This window comes from Callionymus lyra, chromosome 3, assembly GCF_982586985.1.
Source record: "Callionymus lyra chromosome 3, fCalLyr1.hap1.1, whole genome shotgun sequence".
NCBI classification, from domain to species: domain Eukaryota; kingdom Metazoa; phylum Chordata; class Actinopteri; order Syngnathiformes; family Callionymidae; genus Callionymus; species Callionymus lyra.
This window is the reverse complement of record NC_141820.1, coordinates 3,266,341-3,292,904: the sequence shown is the minus strand read 5'-3', so window position 1 is coordinate 3,292,904 and position 26,564 is coordinate 3,266,341. Positions and strand designations below refer to the sequence as shown.

At 42.3% G+C, this 26,564-nt stretch overlaps 1 protein-coding gene across 1 annotated transcript in view; it reads left to right on the top strand.

Moving 5' to 3' along the window:
- Positions 1 to 1,872: 1,872 nt before the first annotated feature.
- LOC148083032 (NACHT, LRR and PYD domains-containing protein 3-like) overlaps positions 1,873 to 26,564 on the top strand; it is a 25,049-nt gene continuing 357 nt past the window's right edge. Inside the window, exons 1-15 of the mRNA XM_087786186.1 lie at positions 1,873 to 2,004; positions 4,997 to 5,075; positions 5,150 to 5,323; positions 6,006 to 6,149; positions 6,248 to 6,361; positions 7,301 to 7,379; positions 7,693 to 7,900; positions 8,043 to 9,801; positions 13,510 to 13,686; positions 19,557 to 19,733; positions 21,539 to 21,712; positions 24,961 to 25,134; positions 25,195 to 25,368; positions 25,676 to 25,722; positions 26,156 to 26,564. The exon at positions 26,156 to 26,564 is cut by the window's right edge and continues 357 nt beyond it. Of these exons, the coding sequence (XP_087642312.1) occupies positions 1,968 to 2,004; positions 4,997 to 5,075; positions 5,150 to 5,323; positions 6,006 to 6,149; positions 6,248 to 6,361; positions 7,301 to 7,379; positions 7,693 to 7,900; positions 8,043 to 9,801; positions 13,510 to 13,686; positions 19,557 to 19,733; positions 21,539 to 21,712; positions 24,961 to 25,134; positions 25,195 to 25,368; positions 25,676 to 25,722; positions 26,156 to 26,564 (3,926 nt within the window). The 5' untranslated portion in view covers positions 1,873 to 1,967. The remainder of the gene's footprint in view (positions 2,005 to 4,996; positions 5,076 to 5,149; positions 5,324 to 6,005; positions 6,150 to 6,247; positions 6,362 to 7,300; positions 7,380 to 7,692; positions 7,901 to 8,042; positions 9,802 to 13,509; positions 13,687 to 19,556; positions 19,734 to 21,538; positions 21,713 to 24,960; positions 25,135 to 25,194; positions 25,369 to 25,675; positions 25,723 to 26,155) is intronic.

Below are 26,564 nucleotides of genomic sequence, written 5' to 3'. Positions count from 1 at the left end.
CATGGTCTGTGTGAGTTTACTGTCCAGCAACACACCGAGGTACAACTTGTCGCCTTTCATTGACACTGGACATGGCTTTGTCCTGGACCTCCCAAAGTCCAGCTCCTTGGACTTTGAGGTGTTCAGCTGCAAGGGGTTCCTCTCACTCCAGTCCACAAAGTCATGTATCAGACTCCTGTACTCGTCTTTGCTGTTGTCCCTGATGCATCCAACAATGTCAGTGTCATCAGCATACTTCTGGACAAGACTCGGCTCTGAGTTGTAGCAGAAGTCTGAAGTGTAGATGGTGAAGAAGAGGGGCCAGTACTGTCCCCTGAGGTGCTCCTGTAATGCACACCACTGTGTCAGAAGTGATGTCCTCCAGCCTGACATACTGCAGTCCATCAGTGAGATAGTCTGAGATCCAGGTGACCAGACCAGGGTCCACATGCATCTGTGTCAGTTTGTCCTGCAGCAGAGTGGGCTGGGTGGTGTTAAAGGCACTAGAAAAGTCCAGGATCAGGATCCTCACTGAGCCACATCCTTAATCCATGTGAGAGTAGGTCCGATGCAGGAGGTGAAGTATGGCATCTTCTACACCAGGGGGCTTGTGCGTGCTGGACATGTGGCCTGAGATGTTTGAGGACCAGCCGCTCCAGTGTCTTCATCAGCGCCACTGGTCTGTAATCATTCAGCTCGCTCGGCCGGATCTTTTTCAGGACTGGAACTATACAGGAAGTCTTCTACAGGGTTGGTACTTTCCCCAGCATGGCTTCACCTCCTGCTTTGCTGACCTCATGGCGTCTCTGTCCCTGCTCCTGAAACCTTCTCTCTGTTAAGGACATCCTTGACCTCCTTTGTTACCAACGGCGTAAAATTAATTTATTATTAGGGTAACAGCGGACAGTCTCAGCAGGGGCGACAACGTCTGAGCAGAAATCTAAATATATAATCCGTTATATAGTGTTTCTGACCCTTGATGTCCTCTTGTGACTTCAGCAGCACATCCCAGTCTGTGGTGTCAAAACAGTCTCTGATGGCGTCCTCCACAGCTGGTCCACTTTCTGATTGTCCTAGTGGTCACAGTCTGTCTCTGCACCAGAGGAGTGTACTGTGACTGAAGGTGGACCAGGTTATGATCGACCTTCCAAGTGGAGGTCATTGTGCGAGAACCCATAAGCCAGGAACTCCTCCAGAGACCAGAGGTCTGACTGTGCCCCGGTGTCCGCAATGGTGGATATTTTTGCCCCCTGGACCGGGTCTTGGGAGTTGGCTCCACCTCCCAGTCCGACAGGCTCGTCGATTGATACGGTGATTGACCCCTAAACTTGGCTCGCCAAACTTGGAAAGGGGCCGTTATTCCTGAGCCGTTACAACTACGGGATTAATGTCCAACCACCGTCATAAACACGAACAAGATGGCCGACTACCAACTCAGTCAACGTATAATGGTTATATACTACCACCTGGTGGCCAAGAGTATTCCACGAACACAACGACGAGTTTGTTGTGAAAATAATCACATGTCAATGATGCTTCAGAAGTGCTGATGTGTTTGTCCATCACTGTCTTGGAAGCTTCTGTCAAGTGTGTGAAGCTGAAGACACCTGGAGGACATGTGCAGCATTTGGATCAGAACCAAGACTTGTTTGGATGAAAAGAACAAAACTAGATGAAACTGGATAATAAACAAGTGAAAGAGATAAAGCTGTGTTTGCGACAGGTGTGGCAGCAACAGGTGTGGCAGCGACAGGTGAACAAGACTGCATTCCTTCTTCTAGATCAAGATTGTGATTGAACTTGTCAAACGTCTTTATCCTCGTGGCACATGTTTTGTTGTTGAACTATGTTATAAAAGTGTGAGTCAACAACACAGTATGTTGCACTGATGTCTCTGACAGACACACCTCCTCACTGACGGTTCATCAGTGTTTCCCTGAGTCTGGATCACAAGCAGCTGAGCTCACCTGGAAGTTTCACCTACAAACATGGACACAAGTCTTCAGAGCAGAGAGCTGCTCACAGGTCAGTGACTTTTTTCATGCTGTTCATGATGTTCCCCAGTCAGAGTGTGAATGCATGAGTCAAGAGTGAGTTTGTGAGGTGAATAAATGAATAAAGAGTGAGATGAATAAATGAAAAAAGATTGAGGTGAATACATTGATCAAGAGTGAGGTGAATACATGAATCAAGACTGAGGTGAATAAATGAATAAAGAGTGAGGAGACTAAGGTGAAAAAATGAATCGAGACTGAGTTTGTGAGGTGAATACCTAAATCAAGAGTGAGGTGAATACATGAATCAAGAGTGAGGTGAATACATGAAGCAAGAGTGAGGTGAATATATAAAGCAAGAGTGAGGTGAATAAATTAATCAAGAGTGAGGTGAACACATGAATCAAGACTGAGGTGAATACATGGATCAAGACTAAGGTGAATAGATTAATCAAGAATGAGGTGAATACATGGATCAAGACTGCGGTAAATAGATTAATCAAGAATGAGGTGAACACATGAAATGACAGTGAGGTGAATACGTTTATTCACCTCACTGTCATTTCATGTGTTCACCAAGATCAAGAGTGAAGTGAATAAAGTAATCAAGAGTGAAGTGAATAAATTAATCAAGAGTGAGGTGAATACATGAATCAAGAGTGAGGTGAATAAACGAATCACGAGTGAGGTGAATACATGAAACGAAAGTGAGGTGAATAAAAGAATCGAGAGTGAGGTGAATACAATTATCAGGAGTGAGGTAAATAAATGAATCGAGAGTATTGTGAATACATGATACAACAGTGAGGTGAATAAATGAATCAAGAGTGAGGTGAATAAATGAATCAAGAGTGAGGTGAATACATGAATCAAGAGTGAGGTGAATACATGAATCAAGAGTGAGGTGAATAAATTAATCAAGAGTAAGGTGAATACATGAATCAAGAGTGAGGTGAATTAAACAATCAAGAGTGAGGTGAATACATGAATAAAGATTGAGGTGAATACATAAATTAAGAATGAGGTGAATAATCGAATCAAGAGTGAGGTGAATACATGAATGAAGAGTGAGGTGAACAAATGAATCAAGAGTGAGGTGAATACATGAATCAAGAGTGAGGTGAATACATGAATCAAGAGTGAGGTGAATAAATGAATCAAGAGTGAGGTGAATAAATGAATCAAGAGTGAGGTGAATAAATGAATCAAGAGTGAGGTGAATAAATGAATCAAGAGTGAGGTGAAAACATGAATCAAGAGTGAGGTGAATACATGAATCAAGAGTGAGGTGAATACATGATACGAGAGTGAGGTGAATAAATGAATCAAGAGTGAGGTAAATAAATGAATCAAGAGTGAGGTGAATACATGAAACGAGAGTGAGGTGAATAAATGAATCAAGAGTGAGGTGAATAAATGAATCAAGAGTGAGGTGAATAAATGAATCAAGAGTGAGGTAAATAAAGGAATCAAGAGTGAGGAGAATAAATGAATCAAGAGTGAGGTGAAAACATGAATCAAGAGTGAGGTGAATACATGAATCAAGAGTGAGGTGAATACATGATACGAGAGTGAGGTGAATAAATGAATCAAGAGTGAGGTAAATAAATGAATCAAGAGTGAGGTGAATACATGAAACGAGAGTGAGTTGAATAAATTAATCAAGAGTGAGGAGAATACATGATACGAGAGTGAGGTGAATAAATGAATCAAGAGTGCGATGAGTAAATTAATCAAGAGTGAGGTGAATAAATGAATCAAGAGTGAAGTGAATACATGAATCGAGTGAGGTGAATAAATGACTCAAGAGTGAAGGGAATACATGATACAATAGTGAAGTGAATACATGAATCAAGAGTGAGGTGAATACATGAAACGAGAGTGAAGTGGAAAAAATGAATCAAGAGTGAAGTGAATAAATGAATCAAGAGTGAGGAGAATAAATGATATGAGAGTGAGGTGAATAAATGAATAAAGAGTGAGGTGAGTAAATGAATCAAGAGTGAGGTGAATAAATGAATCAAGAGTGAAGTGAATACATGAATCGAGTGAGGTGAATAAATGACTCAAGAGTGAGGGGAGTACATGATACAATAGTGAAGTGAATACATGAATCAAGAGTGAGGTGAATAAATGAATCAATGTTAATACATTTGATTTTTTCCTTTATTTAACAGGGACACTGCACAGCTTAGCATAGTACTTCAGTTATCTTAAAAACGGGTTTGGTATAATTTGCTGCTGCTATGTCTTTAATTCTTGCACCAAATGTATGTGATGGATTCTGCACTGACTCAATAAACTAAATATTAAATGCAGAGGTAATTTCATTACAATCACTGGTTAAATGTCCATGTATTTTCAATTCATGTCCAGCTCTCTCTTTGTGAATTCATTAACGTTCCTCAATATAAGTTTATTTCCCTTTCGTTCTTTAATAATGTCCATAAAAAAGTTGGTCTTTGCCTTCTTTGGTTCATTCACTTTGTTACGAAGACTACTAAAAACTCGTCCATCATTAATTGATTTAGTGCTGTTTTCACAAGTTGTCATTGAACCAAGGCAGGTTGACCTTGGGGTGTCCATTTCTGAACGTGTTGGTGTATTTTTCTTTAATTCTATTTATGGCATCTAACAATGATCCACAAGAGGCCTCTATATCATCTGTGAGTAGAACATCACTCCAATCAGTTTGGCTTATTTCTTCCTTAAATGCATTCATGTCCCGTTTCCTTATTCCATAGGAATGTTTAATTATCTCTTGCTGGTAAGTAAACCTGTTTTTTTGTCAACTTCTTTGCAACAAGAGTCATATTGTGATCCGACAAGCCAGTGAGGAGATAATAAGATTCAATGATCCTCTCAGGCTTGTTACTGAACAAGTTGTTACATCAGTCAGTATCAGAGAGTGAACACATGAATGTGTGGTTGAGCAACAACATGTTGTTTGTACTGATGAGGTTTTATTATAGTATCAACAACACAATGATGACGAGTGATGATGCTGTTGTGTTTGTGTGCAGGTGTGGACACAGAGGAGGAAGATCCACCATCTAAAAAAGGTCGGAGTGAAGACCATGACAGTCAGACCAGAGCTCAGAGGTGAGAAGATCACTTCTCCTGTCAGACCTTCAAATACTGGAATCATTTTCTCACTAAAACTTGTGTGTGTTCAGATCAAAGCAACGTACATCTGCTGGACCTGGACCTGGACCTGGACCTGGACCTGGACCTGGACCTGGACCTGGACCTGGACCTGGACCTGGACCTGCTCCCAGCTGTGTGTCTCTGAAGAGTGACAGATCTATGGGAAGATTTATTAACTTCAAAGGTGAACAGAAGCATCAGAGGTGAGAGACAACAGGAGCAACAAGAGAACATCTAGCAGTTATTTAAATATGCAGAGAAAACTATACAGTATATCTTTACACATGAGAGGAAGAAGAAAATAATAATAATAATAATAATAAATCTTATATGAAACCACCTTTCAGGAGACTCAAGGTCGCTGCACAATAAAATCACAACTAGGATAAAATCACACAATTTAACCAAACCATTAAATTTCTTCTTTTAGGAATTACTTTTACTATTGTCCTGGATGAACTCCCATTTATGTTACGACCTGTCTGTCTGTCTGTCTGTCTGTCTGTCTGTCTGTCTGTCTGTCTGTCTGTCTGTCTGTCTGTCTGTCTGTCTATTCCCAAAACCCAATAGAAAATACAAATTGGGAAAAACACTCTTCACTTCCACACTTTGTAATAATCAACTTAAATACTGGCTCACAGCCGTCAAAGAGGCAACAAAAGGAAAAGGCTGCTCAAGAGAACGCAGGCCAAGCAAACAACTACAATTTTACAACAATGAGTTAACGTTTAAAATATACAAACAAAAGAACCAAACTTAACTCCCGGTTACAGTGCATGGAACTGAACCTTCCTGTTAGAGGCTAAATCTGATCAGTGGAGGTCGTAACACTTCACACCTTCAAATACTGGAAATACTTTCTCACTGCGACTTGTGTGTGTTCAGATCAAAGCTACGTACATCTGCTGGACCTGGACCTGGACCTGGACCTGGACCTGGACCTGGACCTGCTCCCAGCTGTGTGTCTCTGAAGAGTGACACGTCTATGGGAAGAACAATTAACTTCAAAGGTGAACAGAAGCATCAGAGGTGAGAGACAACAGGAGCAACATTAGAACATCTAGTGGTCAGATGGTGAACGACAGAGGAATGGATTAAAGTGTTGATCAGAGTTTTGTGTCTTTCAGGATCTACCAGAAGAAACAAGAAGAGTCTGAACTCAACTGTGAGTCTCTGAAGAGTGACTGGTCTATGGAACCTCCTGATAATTTCAAAGGTGGACAAGAGTCTTCAGAAGACAGGTGAGGTTTTCTGTCCCTCTTTGACTCACTGATGTGATGTTGGGTCTGTACAAAGGTCTCTGAGGTTCTTTCTACTTGGACTGAAGCCCTCAGATGTTCAGCACTTCATCACAGTTGACATGTTAGCATGAGCAACAGTCATGGAGACAATAACAGCTGCTGTGGGACAGACAGGTGCTGTTGGACTCATGAAGAAATCCACAACTTGATGTCAAATACAGTGAATTCATTTCACTGGATCATTCCATCTGTTGTTGAAGAAGTTTGTATCATGTGACGACCAACAGTCTCTTCAGTTGTTGAGTCAAGAAGAAGAATTCTAAATAGTGCAACTACTTTTCTTCTCCTCCACCTGAAGTCTTGTGAAACTTGACACACAACAAACGTGATGAAATATTCATCAAAAGTCAAGTTTGATTTGAGTGTTTTTCTTGTGATGCAACCTTCACGTGGATCATATGAGCGCCTCAGATGAAGGTCACTGATGTGTGAGAGAAGATACTTCAAGTGATTTAAGAGTCACTGATTCAATGATTGAGGGAATGTTTGAGTCGTCAAAGACTGTTAGTTGATCCTCAACAATCATTCTTTCACTCACAGCTGTGTTTCTATCAGCAGTTAGTGACTCTTGGTGACTTCAACTGAAGATGTTCATGAGTCAATGCAGCTCAAAACTTCTCTTTTATTGAGCTTCACGAACTGCTCGTCAAAAGTGCTGCAGACAGTCGTGGAGGAAAGTCGACTCACAAGAGAAGAAGCAACAAACTGCAGCCATGAGAATGAAATCACGACTGAAGTGTGAGACAAACTTGGTTTTCCATGAATGTGGAAGATTCTATCTTAGGTGGTCTGCACATGGAAGAGTCAGAGTCTTGCTCAGATCATTGGTGTCCTTGTAGAAGTAGACAGAACCTATTGACGGCCTGATGTTCTTCACAGAGAGGATCAGCAGGTCTCGGATGTTCTCAGTCTCCAGTGTGTCCAGCAGCATCAGACAGATGTGGACTCCACACTTCAGGTACGTTCAAGTCTTCAGCCTCACCTGCTGACTACAACAGCTGCTAACTCACCAGTCAGCTGCTTCTGCTGCTTCATGAAGCTCTGATCCTGGACAACTCCACCTGTCAGCTTCATACATGAAGTAGAAGGTCTGGTGTGGCTGAGACTCTTGTTTAGTTTTAGAGAGAAGATGAGATTTGAATGTGACTCAGACTCTCTGGTCCTACTCTTGAAGAAAGTATTGCTCAACAGGTCCTGGTTAGACTTGGAATGAGACATACCTCTGGTGACATCTGTAGGTCACATGATCAAGTCACATGTTTGTGTTTCAGCTGCTGGAGGACAAGGTCATGGAGGAACTGGAGAGAGTGAAGAAGTTTCTCAGACCAGGTGAGCAGAAACACCTGGATGATGAGGAAGAGGAGGAGTTGAAGTGTGAAGAGGAGCAGATGAGGAGCAGCAGAGAAGATTTCTTGATGTTCATCATGAACCTCCTGAGGAGCATGAAGCAGGAGGAGCTTGCTGGTCTTCTGTGGGGAAGTAAGAGGATTTGAACCTTTAACCTGTTGAAAAAGAAAACTTGAATCTATTAGAACATTTGAGATTGAAATTCCTGCAGCTGCTGAGAAGATTGATCTTCAGCTTCTAGAATCTTGTGACTCATGTGACTTCTCTTCTTCAGGAAGTCGTGCAGAAAAGTGTCGACGACGGCTGAAGAGGAGCCTGAAGAAGAAGTTCCACAGTGTGTCTGAGGGGGTCGCTAAAGCAGGAAACTCTGCTCCTCTGAATCAGATCTACACGGAGCTCTACATCACTGAGGGGGGCACAGACCAGGTCAACCAGGAGCACGAGGTCCGACAGATCGAAGCAGCCACCAGGAACCAGACCAGACCAGAAACCACCATCAGACAAGAAGACCTTTTTAAAGCCTCACCTGAGAGAGACCGACCAATCAGGAGCCTGCTGACGAAGGGCGTGGCTGGCATTGGGAAGACCCTCCTGACACAGAAGGTCACTCTGGACTGGACTGAAGGCAAAGCTCACCAGAACTTCCAGCTCATGTTTCCTTTCACCTTCAGAGAGCTGAACCTGCTGAAAGAGAAGAAGTTGAGTTTGATGGAACTTGTTCATCTTTTCTTTCCTGAAACCAAAGATCTCAGCAGCTTTGAAGAAGTCCAGGTTCTGTTCATCTTTGACGGTCTGGACGAGTGTCGACTCCCTCTGGACTTCCTCAACAGTCGGGTCCTGACAGCAGCTACAGAGTCCACCTCAGTAGACGTCCTCCTGACAAACCTCATCAGAGGGAATCTTCTTCCCTCAGCTCGGCTCTGGATCACCACACGACCTGCAGCAGCCAATCAGATCCCTCCTGAGTGTGTGGACATGGTGACAGAGGTCAGAGGGTTCACTGACCTCCAGAAGGAGGAGTACTTCAGGAAGAGGTCCAGTGATGAGGAGCAGACCAGCACCATCATCTCTCACATCAAGACCTCACGAAGCCTCCACATCATGTGTCACATCCCGATCTTCTGCTGGATCACTGCCACAGTTCTGGAGGACATGTTGAAGAGAGGAGACACAGGACAGCTGCCCAACACCCTGACTGAGATGTTCATCTACTTCCTGGTGGTTCTGTCCAAAGTCAAGAAGCTGAAGTACCATGGAGCAGCTTGGACAGACACAGTTTGGGATCCTGAGAGCAGCAAGATGATGGAGTCTCTGGGAAAACTGGCTTTTGAGCACCTGAAGAAAGGAAACTTGGTCTTCTATGAATCAGACCTGACAGAGAGTGACATCGACATCACAGCTGCTTCACTTCACTCAGGAGTGTTCACTCAGATCTTCAGAGAGGAGAGAGGACTGTACCAGGACCAGATGTTCTGCTTCATCCACCTGAGTCTTCAGGAGTTTCTGTCTGCTCTTCATGTTCACCAGATGTTCTTCAACTCCGAAGTCAACCTGCAGTCAAGAATCGTTGACATAGAAAAGTTCTACCAGAAAGAAATCAATGAAGCTGTAGAAAGTCCAAATGGACATCTGGACTTGTTCCTGCGCTTCCTTCTGGGTCTTTCTCTGCAGACCAGCCAGAGTCTCCTGACAGGTTTGTTGACACAGACAGGAAGTAGCTCCTGGACCAATCAGGACACAGCAAAGCTCATCAAGAAGAAGATCAGTGAGAATGTGTCTCCAGAGAGAATCATCAACCTGTTCCACTGTCTGAATGAAGTGAAGGACACTTCTCTGGTGGAGGAGGTCCAACAGCAGCTGAGATCAGGACGTCTCTTCACAGATCAACTGTCTCCTGCTCAATGGTCCAGCCTGGCCTTCATCTTACTGTCCTCAGAGGAACATCTGAAAGTGTTTGACCTGAAGAAATACTCTACCTCAGAGGAGGTTCTTGAGAGGCTTCTGCCGGTGGTTCAAGCTTCAAATGAAGTTCTGTAAGTGGATCATTGAAACATCTCTGATATGAACCATGAATGTTTGATTTCCTTCTTCATTCAGGCTGAGAAACTCCAACTTCCTTTCTCTCTTCATGGTTTTTCTTTGACTTTGTTTTGTAAATCCATCATTTTCTAAAGTCACTTTTGAAACAACATCAACTTTTCATTTGAATTTCATGAGCAAACACTTGAACATGTGTCGTGAACACAAACACACAAACACACAAACAGTGAATGAACGACTGTATGTTTCTCCCTCAGGCACAGACAGGGTTTATTTTAGGCTTGACCCCGAAATCCAGCGTGAAAACTGAACATAAATGATGAAGAAAATGAAAAGTTAACACAGTGTTAATAGAAACTAACATTCAAACAAAACAACACCTTGTTGGCTGCAAAGAGAGAAAAGTCTTGTTTAATGTTTCTTCAAGTCCTTGAGTTTATGCAAATAAATGTCTCTTGAGCTTCTTCTTAGACTTTTGAACTCTTGTGAGATAAACAGAGAGGAAGTGAACTTTCAAAATAAAACTAAAAACGTTTTAAAGAACATAAATAACATGAACTTAAATCCACTGCAAACTTCACAATAATACAAAGAATATTCAAAGTAGAAACAAGTTACGACAACAGTTAGTCTGAAGCTAAAATGAAAAACACCAGAAGATTCAATGAACTCATGACTTGTATGAAAACATTAGATTTTCACTGATTATTATCAAACATTGAACCAGATGGAAACAAACTGATCCATATATTGATTGATGTCCAGAAACAACTTCAAAAATAGTCTCCAAACTTGACAAATGTTTCAAAAGTTGAAACTAATTCAGTTCATGTGAAGCAAACATGGAGAAGAAATGAAGGTGAATGTGACGGAGGATGATTGACACTCCATCTGTGTCACAACATAGATCCACTGGATCCAAAGATGGAGAGAATTCACCTTGAATTTTCTAACTGTAAACATTCAAATGAAGACAACAATGTTGAGACAGTGCAGGAGTGTGAGTGACAAACACACACACATTGTTTGAGCTTGTATTACCTGCAACACCTTCACACTCACACCTGACACGGTTATGAATAATAACTTTGTAAACCTGTTCATATTGAATTGAATGTTAAAAAACAAATAGAATAAATTGAAGTGAATCTTCACGATTGAATCAGTGTCTTGATTAAATTGAAGATATTTTTACTCTGGAAAAGAATTAAACACAACAATTGAGAGAAAACACACAAAAACACTGAGATAAGTAAGTGAATAGAAAAAGAATCAATGATGTGTTATTATGATCAATATACATGTAACAACCTTTTATTTTCATTTGTCGTTGTTGTTTGTTTTGTGACTTATTTTTCCTTATGTTCTCTTGTGTTTGTTTCTCATATAAACACAAATCAATCCTCTTGTTGACGACACTCGTCTCTTTCACAGGCTGATCAACTGTCGACTGTCAGAGAGAAGTTGTTCACTTCTGTCCTCAGTCCTCAGCTCTCCGTCCTCTAGTCTGACTCTACTGGACCTGAGTCACAACTACAAGCTGAAGGATCCAGGAGTGGAGCTGCTGTCTGCTGGACTGAAGAGTCCACACTGTCACCTGGAGACTCTCAGGTCAGAACATCATGTCTTCAGCTTCAGAACATGTGAAAGTCAGAGGTGAGACTCCAGAGAGTCAAAGTTGAGTCTTCAGTGAGTTCTTCAATGAAGCAGATGATTCTAAGTGACCTCAGTCTTCAGCAGGTTCTACTTGAACTTGATTTGTTCTTCTGCTGGGTCGTGCTGTTCAGTATGTTGACACATATTTACTGATCTCAGATCCATTCAAAGACATTTGAGAGACTCTTGTGATGTCATCACTTGTTCTGTTGCTAGATTTCAATGCAGGGTAATGTTCATGGTGATGTGAGCATGTGTGATGAACACATCAGCAACTGTATGAAAAGTCAAACATGTTCTTCTTCATCACAATATTCAACAGTGTCGTCTCACATCCTGCTCATATCTTTCATTTCAACTCATCTCTGTGTCACCAACTCACTCCTTCTTTCTCTCTTCATGGTTTTTCTTTCACTTTGTTTTGTAAATCCATCATTTTCTAAAGTCACTTTTTGAAACAACATCAACTTTTCATTTGAATTTCATGAGCAAACACTTGAACATGTGTCGTGAACACAAACACACAAACAGTGAATGAATAACTCTGTATTATTATTTTATTTATTGATCCTTTATTCATCCAGGTTAGTCTCATTGACATTAAAATCTCTTTTACAAGAGAGACCTGGACAGGATGGACAGCAAAACATAGTTACACATAAAAACTATTTCATACAGTATTAAGTGCGTTGGTACAATATCAGAAAAGGATAAAAGATTACTGACTAAAAACATTCACACTTGCTGTTAGAGTCCGACGTCAAATTCCTGACAACAGCCTTGAATTTGTCAAAAGTCACTAGAGTCTCAAACTTGTGCTGCTTCTTCAGCTTCTTCCACGATGACGGCGCAGAAAACTTAAAAGCTGTTTTACCCAGTTCAGTACGAGCTGGAGGAACATTCATAACCTATAATCTCCTTGTAGATACAAACATGCCGATGACTAAGTCGTGGCGAAGAGAGCGAAGGCCAGTGACCTCTTGAGTATAGTGTGCAGTGATGGGTTAAGGGTCTTCAGTTTGTCATGAACCTCAAGGCTCCATGTTACACAGTGTCCAACATCTTTAGACAGTGAGCTGATGAATTCATGTACAACACATCTCCAGAATCAAGAACGGTCAGGAAGGTAGCTTCGACTCGTCGTCGTCGAGCCTAACATTAGTTTCCGTTTATTTACCAGGTTTTGTATGTGAATTTTAAAGAGATGTGGTCATCAATCATAAAACCCAAGTATTTGTAAAAATACTCCTCAATTGCATGACCTTGGGAAGTTAAAATATTGTGATTTATCTCAATCTTTTTGTTATTTGAAAATACCATAAGTTTGGTCTTATCAGCATGGAGAACAAGCTTCAGTTGACAAAGCTGAGCCTGAACTTGATCAAAAGCACTTTGCATGAACTCAAAAGCCTTATTAAGTGAAGATGCACAACAATACGTTACGGTGTCTTCCGCATAGAAATGGAAAGATGCTTTCTGGACATTTTGTCCAAGGCTGTTAATGTACAGGGTAAATAACAGTTGTCCTAAAACTGAACCCTATTTTTTCTCTGGAAAAGAATTAGACACAACAATTGAGAGAAAACACACAAAAACACTGAGATAAGTAAGTGAATAGAAAAAGAATCAATCATGTGTTTATCATGATGTGGAACGGAGAAACCCAGGATACAGGTACTGGAAAACGGTGACGACAAGACAAGGACGTGACAGGGAGTGGAGGCTTAAGAACACAGGGGAGCAATCAGCAGCAGCTGGGGGCGGGACTAACAAGACACGGCTTGACCAATCACTACTCAGACAGGAGGAAGTAAGACTAGCACAGACACAGAAGGGAGCGGATTTCACAATAATACCGGAAACACAAGGAGGAACATGTAGACTCATGACAGTGTTATTATGATCAATATACATGTAACAACCTTTTATTTTCATTTGTCTTTGTTGTTTGTTTTGTGACTTATTTTTCCTTATGTTATCTTGTGTTTGTTTCTCATATAAACACAAATCAATCCTCTTGTTGACGACACTCGTCTCTTTCACAGGCTGATCAACTGTCGACTGTCAGAGAGAAGTTTTTCACTTCTGTCCTCAGTCCTCAGCTCTCCGTCCTCTAGTCTGACTCAACTGGACCTGAGTCACAACTACGCCCTGCAGGATCCAGGAGTGGAGCTGCTGTCTGCTGGACTGAAGAGTCCACACTGTCACCTGGAGACTCTCAGGTCAGAACATCATGTCTTCAGCTTCAGAACATGTGAAAGTCAGAGGTGAGACTCCAGAGAGTCAAAGTTGAGTCTTCAGTGAGTTCTTCAATGAAGCAGATGATTCTAAGTGACCTCAGTCTTCAGCAGGTTCTACTTGAACTTGATTTGTTCTTCTGCTGGGTCGTGCTGTTCAGTATGTTGACACATATTTACTGATCTCAGATCCATTCAAACACATTTGAGAGACTCTTGTGATGCCATCACTTGTTCTGTTGCTAGATTTCAATGCAGGGTAATGTTCATGGTGATGTGAGTATAACCTTTGGATCATCACACTTCTGATTCCACCAATGAAGCTGCTCGTGGATCACTTGTCTTTTATTTGTAAGATTCTGCACATAAATCAAAATACAGTTTGAGGATGGATCGCTCACACACTCGTTGCTCTCGCTCTAGAAACACCACACAATAAGTTAAACGCTAAACAATTAAACAAACATATACAATAAAACTGCTTCTAAACTAATATAAAATACGACAATTGAAAGAAAAGGTGTTTCTAACATATTTTTATACACTAATGCTCACAGAGCATCTCCTCCTCCTACCTCATCTCAGTCCTCGAGGCCATAGACATATTTACATGGACGCCGCATCGACTGCTGCCCTCACTAGAGCGGTGTGTATACAGGGCGGCCATCTTGGTACAGTGTCACTCGCTCCTACAGTGCATTAGGTCTATAGAGGAATGATGTGTTTTCACTATCACTAATCACTCATTTGTCAAGAGGGCAGAACCCGATCACCAACAGCAAGAGACCCTAAGATGCCCCCAGCTCTGCGGTTATAGTTTTTGGCCAATTTGAGTAGCTTAGGATAACTCCTGCTTCAACCGAGACACAAAGTCATGATGGTCAACAACAGTGGAATCAGGGAGAGCATGCTGGAACACAACATCAACAGGTTATCGTGGTGTCCTGCCAAACATGAGGAAAAAAGGGTGCGAACCCAGTCGACGAATACCTGCTTAGCTTTTGAGAAATGATCAGTCACAACAAGTACGTCCACGCTTTGATTGACAGATTTCTCAGCAGAACAAAAATCAATGCAAACCAATTCCAAAGCTGCAGATGTTTGAATGCATTCAAGGAGGACACGAAATGCAGGTTCTGGAGTTTTAGCAACAACACAGTGAAAAACAGCCCTTTACGTGGTTAATGATGTCACTCTCCAGTCCACTCCAGTGACACAGTGTGTGTCTGACCCTGATGACCTCTGAGTCATGTAAACCACGCAACACCTGACCTTTAATGAATTTGGGACGATTAACTGGAATATTTTTTGTGTTTAGTTGCCTATGACGTTTGACATAATGAAACGCCATGTTTAGAATGTTGTCCTGTTCTTGCAGTCTGGCTTTTTCACTCTTAGTTAATGAGTCAGACTGAGTGATGTCCACAAGATGAGGAAGAGGAGGTTCTGTGCCTTCTTTCTGGCTCATTCCACCGGACATTTGTGCTTCAAAAACGGCTGATAATTCTTCAGCTGTCATGGAATTTTGTTGGTCTAGTGCAGGGGTGGCCACACAACACAACTAACTAAACAAGAGTCACACAACACAAGTCACAGGACAAAAATCACGACAAGAGTCACACAACATGAGAGCCACATTTTTTTACTGTGTTACCTCAAAGAGCCACATCATGGGTCACATGAACATCATCCCTTCCTCACACACAGACCTCTGCTTAGCCAGATTTATTGTAAATGTCACACACCAACATGATAATGACAGAATTTGACTTCTACAGTCAGGGCCAGTCATTTTCAACAATGAACATTGTGTGCACTGTGTGTACTGTACTGTACTGTCTTACACACACAAACTCTCAGTTCAACCAAGTCCACAAACAAAATATAATAATTAAAATATTTTTCTCTCTTACTATGCATGTTGCTTATTAGGACTTCTGTCATTCCTTGCTTTGAACAAACCTCTTCAGATCTGGCTTGTATTATTGCGCGTTAGATGAAAATACCGTATTGAACTCAAGCAAAGCGAATGCGCACACTGACCAAATCTGTGCCAACATAAAAACTAAATGTTCTGTAGCAAAGTCTTATCATAGAATCCCTCCCACCGGCACGGTCGCGGCGTTCAACTGAACTGAGAAAGGAATGAATCACTTCATGAAGTGATTTGGTTCAGTACGTTCACTCAAAAGATCGTTCGTTCGAACAAATCGTTCGTGAACGACACAACACTAGAACGTTAGAGCCGCATGAAACCAGGCAAAGAACCGCATGCGGCCCGGGAGCCACGGGTTGGGCAGGCCTGGTCTAGTGCTTCACCCTCATTCAAAGACTGCTCAATGACCCTTTGACACTTCGTAGTACACTTGAATGCACCATGCACTTTTTCATCTTCAAGGCCACACATCTTCTCCAACAATGAGACGTAGGTCTCTGTAACAGGTCTATGACCAATGCAAGACTGAACAAATGGTTCTCAAGGGCACCAGTGACCACATTCTTGTTGCCAGGTACATAGTTCGGATCAAAACTATAAGCTGCCAACTTGGACACCGATCTTTGTTCACATGCGTCCAACCAGGGCTTAGTCAAAATGTAGGTTAGGGGATTGTTATCTGTCCAAACTGTAAGATGTCTCACTTTTAGCCAGTGACTGAACTTATCACAAACCGCCAGAAACTCTAGCCGATGAGCAGGTTAATTCAGCTGTGAACGTGAGAGGCTTTTACTGGCAAAAGCCACTGGTCGTGCTACAGTGCCCCCTGGTGGCAACTGTGAGAGGACAGCACCTAACCCATCAAAAGAAGCTCTACAGCAGGAACAAGGGCTCTGTGAAGTCAGGGTGAGCCAGAGTGACACTGTGGACTGAGTCATGTTTAAGTGTTTGGATGCAGCCTTACACTCAGCAGAACAATCAACAGGAGTGAGTCTGATGAAACCTTTTCAATTTAGGTTTGCGTTTTCTGCCTCTGCTGTTACAGGAGACAGGATCAGAAACAAGATCAAAAAGTGGTTTGGCTTCAGCTGAACATCCCTCTATGAAATGGTGATAATACAGGACCATGCCAAGAAATGATCTCATCTTCTTTGCAGAAGAAGTGATTCCATCAGAGTCAAACAGATCAGGTTCTTCCACATCAACCACGGCCTGTATTTTATCAGGGTCTGTCTTTTACACCATTTGCACAAATAATGTGTCCTAAGAATCTTACAGATCTGCAAAGAAAGTTACATTTCCTAGGTGACAGCTTTAAGTTGTTAGCAGCAAGACGTGAAAAAACATCTCCAACCGTTCAATTGCAACCTCCTCTGATGGAGCAAAAACCAGCAGGTCGTCCAGATAACACAAAAGAAAAGTTCTTATCACCAAATATGGACATCATCATCCGTATAAATGTTGCGGGGCTGTTGGTAAGACCCTGAGCATTCTATTATATTTGTGCAGACCTGTCTGGTGGGGCAGGGGGTCCGCATCTTTCACTGTTCTGGCATCAACCATCTGAAGTCATTGCAAATGCGTAGGTCACCATTAGGTTTAACAACAAGCACAAGAGGAGAAGAAAACTCACTCTGAGATTCACGAATAATCCCCTGTTCCTCCATCTTATTTAGATCCTCAGTTTCTCATATTGACTAGAGGGGTCACGGAGGTACTGCAGTCTGAGAGGCTTGTCGTCCACCAAACAGATTCTATGAACATATTCATTCAACACAATCCATTTTGTGTTTTGAGAAAGTACACTCATAACTTTGGACGATACATACTACATTTTTTTTAACAATCAAGAGACACTTCACAGGTGAGATCTAAGTCCTCCAGATCCATGTCCTTCAACGTGTGGATGATCATCTCCTCAGACAGCAGTGGATGTTCTGTGTCAACATCACATTAGAATAAACTGGTTCTGGTTGAGGCAAGTCTTGGACTGAGGGGCGAGTGACACATCTGCAACCATAGCATTTATTTTTATAGTGAGTAGCTTCTCAGTAGGATTCAACATCTTCACAGGAACCCAGCCACCCCCCCACAAGGTAGTGACAACTCTTCCTTCCAGGATTTGTGCAGGTCTCACTTTGGACTGTGTTGCTCGATCACAACTGTTTTCCCCACAGTTGACTGAGCAGACGATGACACTTTAGCCCACACTAGATGTTCAGACCCTGGTTGCAGTGTGACACGACTCTTTGTCGTCCTGATCCTGGATTGCAGGTCTTCCTCTTTCCACTCGTCTGAATGTGACAAAATAACTGCATCATCACATGTTGAGGTTAATGATGGAACTATTGAACCCTTCATCTTTGAAATGAGCAATTTCATGATGTTTCCCTGATGTGTGAAGGCAGGTGGCATAAGAACTTGAGGTGAGTTACGTCTTGTGTGTTCTGGAGAGTGACAAAAGAACCAGAGAAGGTTTTCTCGGCAGTGAGAATATGCAGAGTGTGAACCATCAGCACATACAGAACATGGCACAGCGTCAAGTCCTTCTACTCGGTGTTGTCTCTTGTAGTTGTTACGTGTCCTTCTGTTGTATTGGTTCTGACTCTGGTTCTGCAGCATCTTTTCCAACAACCCCAGCAACCTCTCCATTGTAGAAGAGTCTGGATCAACTGGCTGCTGTCTCTCAGGTGGTTCACAGGCTGCTGTAGGTTAACTTCAACTCTATCCATGTTCACCTCTTCACTATGTCTGGCTGGTGTCTTCAAACTAGTCTATGAAATTCATCCAACACGTCCTGCACTTCACGGCTGACCATTTATCCAAAGTATGGACCGGAATGTGAGCCAGATCTGGGTGATCAAACATTTGTCTTGTTCCCACAAGCAACCTGTGGCGACTGCAGCAGCTTTCTTGAGGCGGAGCCAGTAGTCCTACGGGTCTTCATCACATCTGGGAGAGTTGAATAAAAGTCTGCCAAAGGCACCGATGAATAGCGTTCAGAAGAAAAAAGTTTCCTCAAGAGACCAGACACAGCGTGAGGACGGCGTGCAACATCTATCTCTCCATTTCTATCCCAAACTTCACTCTTTAGCTCGAGCCCTTAAATGTGTGAGAATTTCTTCCACCCGACTCTCCAGTTGAACATCACGTTTCTTGAAATAATCTTCCATCAACTCGAGCCATTCTTCCAACTCAACTTTGTCTGAACATCCCCACGGAAAACAAGAGGAGCCTTGAGTTCTCTTGGTGTTTCGTGTCTAACATGAGAGAATCTAGAAATGTCCGTTGGGAAGTGACTTGAACCATCATGGGCTCCTGAGCTGTTGTGTGGAGCTGATGGAGGGGCTGTCGTCCTTGGATGGGATACCATAGTCTCAGCTCACTGTCCTCCAGATGTTGAACTACATCAGTCATTTGGTCAGTCATGTTGGCATTAGCTGAAGGTTGATAGTAGTCCATGTATAGTGGAAGTAGTCGACTCCTTGATTGACAAACACACACACATTGTTTGAGCTTGTATTACCTGCAACACCTTCACACTCACACCTGACACTGTTATGAATAATAACTTTGTAAACCTGTTCATATTGAATTGAATGTTAAAAAACAAATAGAATAAATTGAAGTGAATCTTCACGATGGAATCAGTGTCTTGATTAAATTGAAGATATTTTTACTCTGGAAAAGAATTAAACACAACAATTGAGAGAAAACACACAAAAACACTGAGATAAGTAAGTGAATAGAAAAAGAATCAATGATGTGTTATTATGATCAATATACATGTAACAACCTTTTATTTTCATTTGTCTTTGTTGTTTGTTTTGTGACTTATTTTTCCTTATGTTATCTTGTGTTTGTTTCTCATATAAACACAAATCAATCCTCTTGTTGACGACACTCGTCTCTTTCACAGGCTGATCAACTGTCGACTGTCAGAGAGAAGTTGTTCACTTCTGTCCTCAGTCCTCAGCTCTCCGTCCTCTAGTCTGACTCAACTGGACCTGAGTCAGAACCGTGACCTGCAGGATCCAGGAGTGGAGCTGCTGTCTGCTGGACTGAAGAGTCCACACTGTCACCTGGAGACTCTCAGGTCAGAACATCATGTCTTCAGCTTCAGAACATGTGAAAGTCAGAGGTGAGACTCCAGAGAGTCAAAGTTGAGTCTTCAGTGAGTTCTTCAATGAAGCAGATGATTCTAAGTGACCTCAGTCTTCAGCAGGTTCTACTTGAACTTGATTTGTTCTTCTGCTGGGTCGTGCTGTTCAGTATGTTGACACATATTTACTGATCTCAGATCCGTTCAAACACATTAGATTCTTAGACTTTTGAACTCTTGTGAGATAAACAGAGAGGAAGTGAACTTTCAAAATAAAACTAAAAACGTTTTAAAGAACATAAACAACATGAACTTAAATCCACTGCAAACTTCACAATAATACAAAGAATATTCAAAGTAGAAACAAGTTACGACAACAGTTAGTCTGAAGCTAAAATGAAAAACACCAGATGATTCAATGAACTCATGACTTGTATGAAAACATTAGATTTTCACTGATTATTATCAAACATTGAACCATCAACATAGTCCTGTCAATCAAGTCTGAAGCCATGTTGGAGTCACTAGATGAACCATCTATAGGAGATTCACTCAATAAAGACTCACAGCATGGATCAGTGACCAGAAGATGATTTGACTTTAGACTCACTAAAATAACTGAGTCGACGCTCGAGTCACAATGACTCGTCTGGGTCGACTCTTGAGTCACGAATCACTTAACCAGGTGCAGTAGTGAGTCACTCTTCACGAGTCCCAGTGTACTGGAGTCACAAATCACGAGTCACGAGTCTGATAGGTGCGACCAGAGTTGGACTCGAGTCCAAGTCGTTGACTCGAGTCCATCTCTGCCAAAAGTATTGTCTTCAAACATGGAAGATTGTTTCAAATATCAATGAAAGCTGACAGTAAATCCTGGTTTGACCCTCCTAGGCCTCCATAGTCAAACCTGCAACTACAGAGAAAACATTTGAAACCTGGAGATTTAAAGGAACGACATGTTTGAACAATGATGGAGGAAAACTTTGAAGACTTTGATGAATGTGAAAAAATATCATTAGAAAATAAGAAAATAAGAAACATCTTCACTTGAAACATGTTTATGAATCATGAATAAAAAGTGTCACCAGATGGAATCAAACTGATCCATATATTGATTGATGTCCAGAAACAACTTCAAAAATAGTCTCCAAACTTGAGAAATGTTTCAAAAGTTGAAACTAATTCAGTTCATGTGAAGCAAACATGGAGAAGAAATGAAGGTGAATGTGACGGAGGATGATTGACACTCCATCTGTGTCACAACATAGATCCACTGGATCCAAAGATGGAGAGAATTCACCTTGAATTTTCTAACTGTAAACATTCAAATGAAGACAACAATGTTGAGAGAGTGCAGGAGTGTGAGTGACAAACACACACACATTGTTTGAGCTTGTATTACCTGCAACACCTTCACACTCACACCTGACACTGTTATGAATAATAACTTTGTAAACCTGTTCATATTGAATTGAATGTTAAAAAACAAATAGAATAAATTGACTGAAGTGAATCTTCACGATTGAATCAGTGTCTTGATTAAATTGAAGATATTTTTACTCTGGAAAAGAATTAAACACAACAATTGAGAGAAAACACACAAAAACACTGAGATAAGTAAGTGAATAGAAAAAGAATCAATGATGTGTTATTATGATCAATATACATGTAACAACCTTTTATTTTCATTTGTCTTTGTTGTTTGTTTTGTGACTTATTTTTCCTTATGTTCTCTTGTGTTTGTTTCTCATATAAACACAAATCAATCCTCTTGTTGACGACACTCGTCTCTTTCACAGGCTGAGCTTCTGTCGACTGTCAGAGAGAAGTTGTTCACTTCTGTCCTCAGTCCTCAGCTCTCCGTCCTCTAGTCTGACTCAACTGGACCTGAGTCACAACTACCTGCAGGATCCAGGAGTGGAGCTGCTGTCTGCTGGACTGAAGAGTCCACACTGTCACCTGGAGACTCTCAGGTCAGAACATCATTTCAAACAAACACAAACACACACATGGATGTAAACAGTGAATGGATTCATGTTTCTTCATGAAACCTTTTTCACTCTGAGAGGATTTGAATGACTTTTCCTCGACTCATGAACTTGGTTCTAGAAGTGATGATATTTCATGAACACAACAGGAAGGTGAAGAATATTTCAAGTCATCTTGACATATTTATCAACACAGTCTGGAGACTAAACTCTAGTATTTCTATCATGACTCGACAGTAAAAGACGTTCAAATCATTGAATGTTGAAGAAAACAATCAACAATTAGAACAAACTCTCTTCTCTGGTTCTTGAAGCTTCCATGAGACGCAGGTTGATCTTTACAAACACACAACACAAGTCACACAACACAAGTCACACAACACAAGTCACACAACACAAGTCACACAACACGAGTCACACAACACAAGTCACACAACACAAGTCACACAACACGAGTCACACAACACGAGTCACACAACACGAGTCACACAACACGAGTCACACAACACGAGTCACACAACACGAGTCACACAACACGAGTCACACAACACAAGTCACACAACACAAGTCACACAACACAAGTCACACAACAAGAGTCACACGACACGAGTCACACAACACAAGTCACACAACACAAGTCACACAACAAGAGTCACACGACACGAGTCACACAACACAAGTCACACAACACGAGTCACACAACACGAGTCACACAACACAAGTCACACAACACAAGTCACACAACACGAGTCACACAACACGAGTCACACAACACGACTCACACAACACGAGTCACACAACACGAGTCACACAACACGACTCACACAACACGAGTCACACAACACGAGTCAGACAACAAGAGTCACACGACACGACTCACACAACCATCACTCGCACAACACAAGTCAGACAACACAAGTCACACAACACAAGTCACACAACACGAGTCACACAACACGAGTCACACAACACAAATCACACAACACAAGTCACACAACACAAGTCACACAACACAAGTCACACAACACAAGTCACACAACACGAGTCACACAACACAAGTCACACAACACAAGTCACAAGACACAATTTACACAACAAAACTCAAACAACACAAGTCACACAACACAAGTCACACAACACAAGTCACACAACACAAGTCACACAACACAAGTCACACAACACAAGTCACAAGACACAAGTCACACAACTAACACAAGTCACACAAGTACACAAGTCACACAACACAAGTCATACTACACAAGTCACACAACACGACACACACAACATGACTCACACAACACAAGTCACACAACACGACTCACACAACGTGAGTCATACAACACAACTCACAAGACACAAGTAACACAACACAACTAACACAAGTCACACAAGTACACAACACAAGTCACACAACACAAGTCACACTACACAAGTCACACAACACGAGTCACACAACATGACTCACACAACACAAGTCACACATCACAAGTCATATAACACAACTAACACAAAAAGAGTCACACAACACAAGTCACACAACACGACTCACAACACAAGTCACACGACACGAGTCACACAAGTCACACAACACAAGTCACACAATACGAGTCACACAACACGACTCACAAAACACGAGTCACACAACACAAGTAACACAACAGGACTCACACAACACAAGTCAAACAATATGAGTCACACAACGAGTCAAAGTCGAGTTACACAACACCAGTGTGAGTGGAGTTACACAACACCAGTGTGAGTGGAGTTACACAACACCAGTGTGAGTGGAGTCACACAACACCAGTGTGAGTGGAGTCACACAACACCAGTGTGAGTGGAGTCACACAACACCAGTGTGAGTGGAGTTACACAACACCAGTGTGAGTTGAGTTACACAACACCAGTGTGAGTGGAGTTACACAACACCAGTGTGAGTTGAGGTACACAACACCAGTGTGAGTGGAGTTACACAACACCAGTGTGAGTGGAGTTACACAACACCAGTGTGAGTTGAGTTACACAACACCAGTGTGAGTTGAGTTACACAACACCAGTGTGAGTGGAGTTACACTTCACCAGTGTGAGTTGAGTTACACAACACCAGTGTGAGTTGAGTTACACAACACCAGTGTGAGTGGAGTTACACAACAGTGTGAGTGGAGTTACACACCAGTGTGAGTGGAGTTACACAACAGTGTGAGTGGAGTTACACAACAGTGTGAGTGGAGTTACACAACAGTGTGAGTGGAGTTACACAACAGTGTGAGTGGAGTTACACAACACCAGTGTGAGTGGAGTTACACAACAGTGTGAGTGGAGTTACACACCAGTGTGAGTGGAGTTACACAACAGTGTGAGTGGAGTTACACAACAGTGTGAGTGGAGTTACACACCAGTGTGAGTGGAGTTACACACCAGTGTGAGTGGAGTTACACAACAGTGTGAGTGGAGTTACACAACAGTGTGAGTGGAGTTACACAACAGTGTGAGTGGAGTTACACACCAGTGTGAGTGGAGTTACACAACAGTGTGAGTGGAGTTACACAACAGTGTGAGTGGAGTTACACAACAGTGTGAGTGGAGTTACACAACAGTGTGAGTGGAGTTACACAACAACAGTGTGAGTGGAGTTACACAACAGTGTGAGTGGAGTTACACAACAGTGTGAGTGGAGTTACACAACAGTGTGAGTGGAGTTACACAACAACAGTGTGAGTGGAGTTACACACCAGTGTGAGTGGAGTTACACAACAGTGTGAGTGGAGTTACACACCAGTGTGAGTGGAGTTACACAACAGTGTGAGTGGAGTTACACAACACCAGTGTGAGTGGAGTTACACAACACCAGTGTGAGTGGAGTTACACAACACCAGTGTGAGTGGAGTTACACAACAGTGTGAGTGGAGTTACACAACAGTGTGAGTGGAGTTACACAACAGTGTGAGTGGAGTTACACAACACTAACACTAACACTGACATTAAACACAAACACACATCAATCCTCTCACAACAGTGAGTCATGTGATCATTTATACATCAAGTGTTGAACTGATGAAAACTTCATTATTTCATGTGTTGATCAAGTTGATCTTGATTGAAATCAAAGTCTTCAAATGTTCACACAATCATGTGATGATCTTATGAACGTCAAGAGTTCAGTGTTTCCTCCAATCAAGGCTTTCAAGGCAAAATAGAGAAAAAGTCTCTTGTTGACGTTTCCGTCTCTTTCACAGGCTGAACTACTGTCGACTGACAGAGAGAAGTTGTTCACTTCTGTCCTCAGTCCTCAGCTCTCCGTCCTCTAGTCTGACTCAACTGGACCTGAGTCTCAACAACCTGAAGGATCCAGGAGTGGAGCTGCTGTCTGCTGGACTGAAGAGTCCACACTGTCACCTGGAGACTCTCAGGTCAGAACATCATGTCTTCAGTTCTTCTGATTTAAAGAAACTGTTTCTCCTTCATTACAGTCTGTCAGCGTGTCAGATCTCAGCAGGAGGTTGTTCTTCTCTGGCCTCAGCTCTGACATCTAACCCGTCCCATCTGAGAGAGCTGGACCTGAGCTTCAATCATCCAGGAGGACCAGGACTGGAGCTGCTGTCTGCTGGACTGGAGAGTCCAGACTGGAGGCTGGAGACTCTCAGGTATGGACGGAGCAGCAGAACTCACTGACTGAGCTCCAAAGATCTTCTGAACATGTGATCAGAAGCAGAGAGATGTGAGTGTGTGACGCTGCTCAGACTCTTCATCTGAACTGAGCACATGAATCCAACTCTCAGAGCTTCTCCATGTTCTCCTGCTGGACACCAGTGGAAGAACAAGGAGACAGTGGAGACTGAGCGAGTGTTTCTAGATCCATCTTTGTTGTGGTCCACACAGTCATGAAAGAACGTCCACTTAGCAGCATCTGAAGTCAAATGAATCTGATCTTCTCAATGTTTCTTCCTCCAGGCTGGATCACTGTGGACCACAGAGGTTAACATCTGGATGGAAGAAGTGTAAGTTTGATTTGATTGATGGATGAGAACTCCTTGACTCTGTCAGCTTCTAGTGGAGCAGTTGTGATGTTGAGATGTTGTTACACTTGAATCTGCTGATGGAGCTTCATCAAGTCCAGGATGATGGTGGAGATGAACACAGAGATGTTTCAAGAACATGAAGAAACATCATGTTAGCTTCATGCTAGATTAGCTGCTGACTTGATATGGACACACTGGTGTCAATCAAATGATGATTCTGGGATGTTCCTCCTGGTTCTTCTCTGGAGGTGGTCCCAGTCTCAGAAGACTGTTGACTTCACTTTGATGATGATCTCCACTAGATGTCAACAAACAGAGCAGCCCTCCCTGGCTTGCTGGGACACGGGGTCCATGATTGTGTTGAAGAGAAAGTTCTTCCACCATCATCACCTCTCGTGTCTTCTTCTCTCAGACTTCCGTCCACTCTCACTGGACCCGGACACAGCACACCGGCGCCTCCTACTGTCCAAGGACAACAGGACGGTGGAACTTGTGCCGCAGGATCAGGATTATCTGGACCATCCCGACAGATTCCACCGGTGTCTTCAGGTGATGAGCAGAGAAGCTGTGACTGGACCATGTTACTGGGAGCTGGAGTGGAGAGGAGGAGCTTCTATCGCACTGACTCTCAGAAGAGACGGAGGGAAAGAAGACGAGTCTGAGTTTGGACAGAACCGTTATTCCTGGAGTCTGAGCTGCTCTGATGATGAAGGATATAAATTCTATCACGATAAGAAAGAAACTGTCATCAAGAGTCAAGAAGTTTCTCACAGAGTAGCAGTGATGATGAACTTTGATGAACCTGGATATTTAAACTTCTT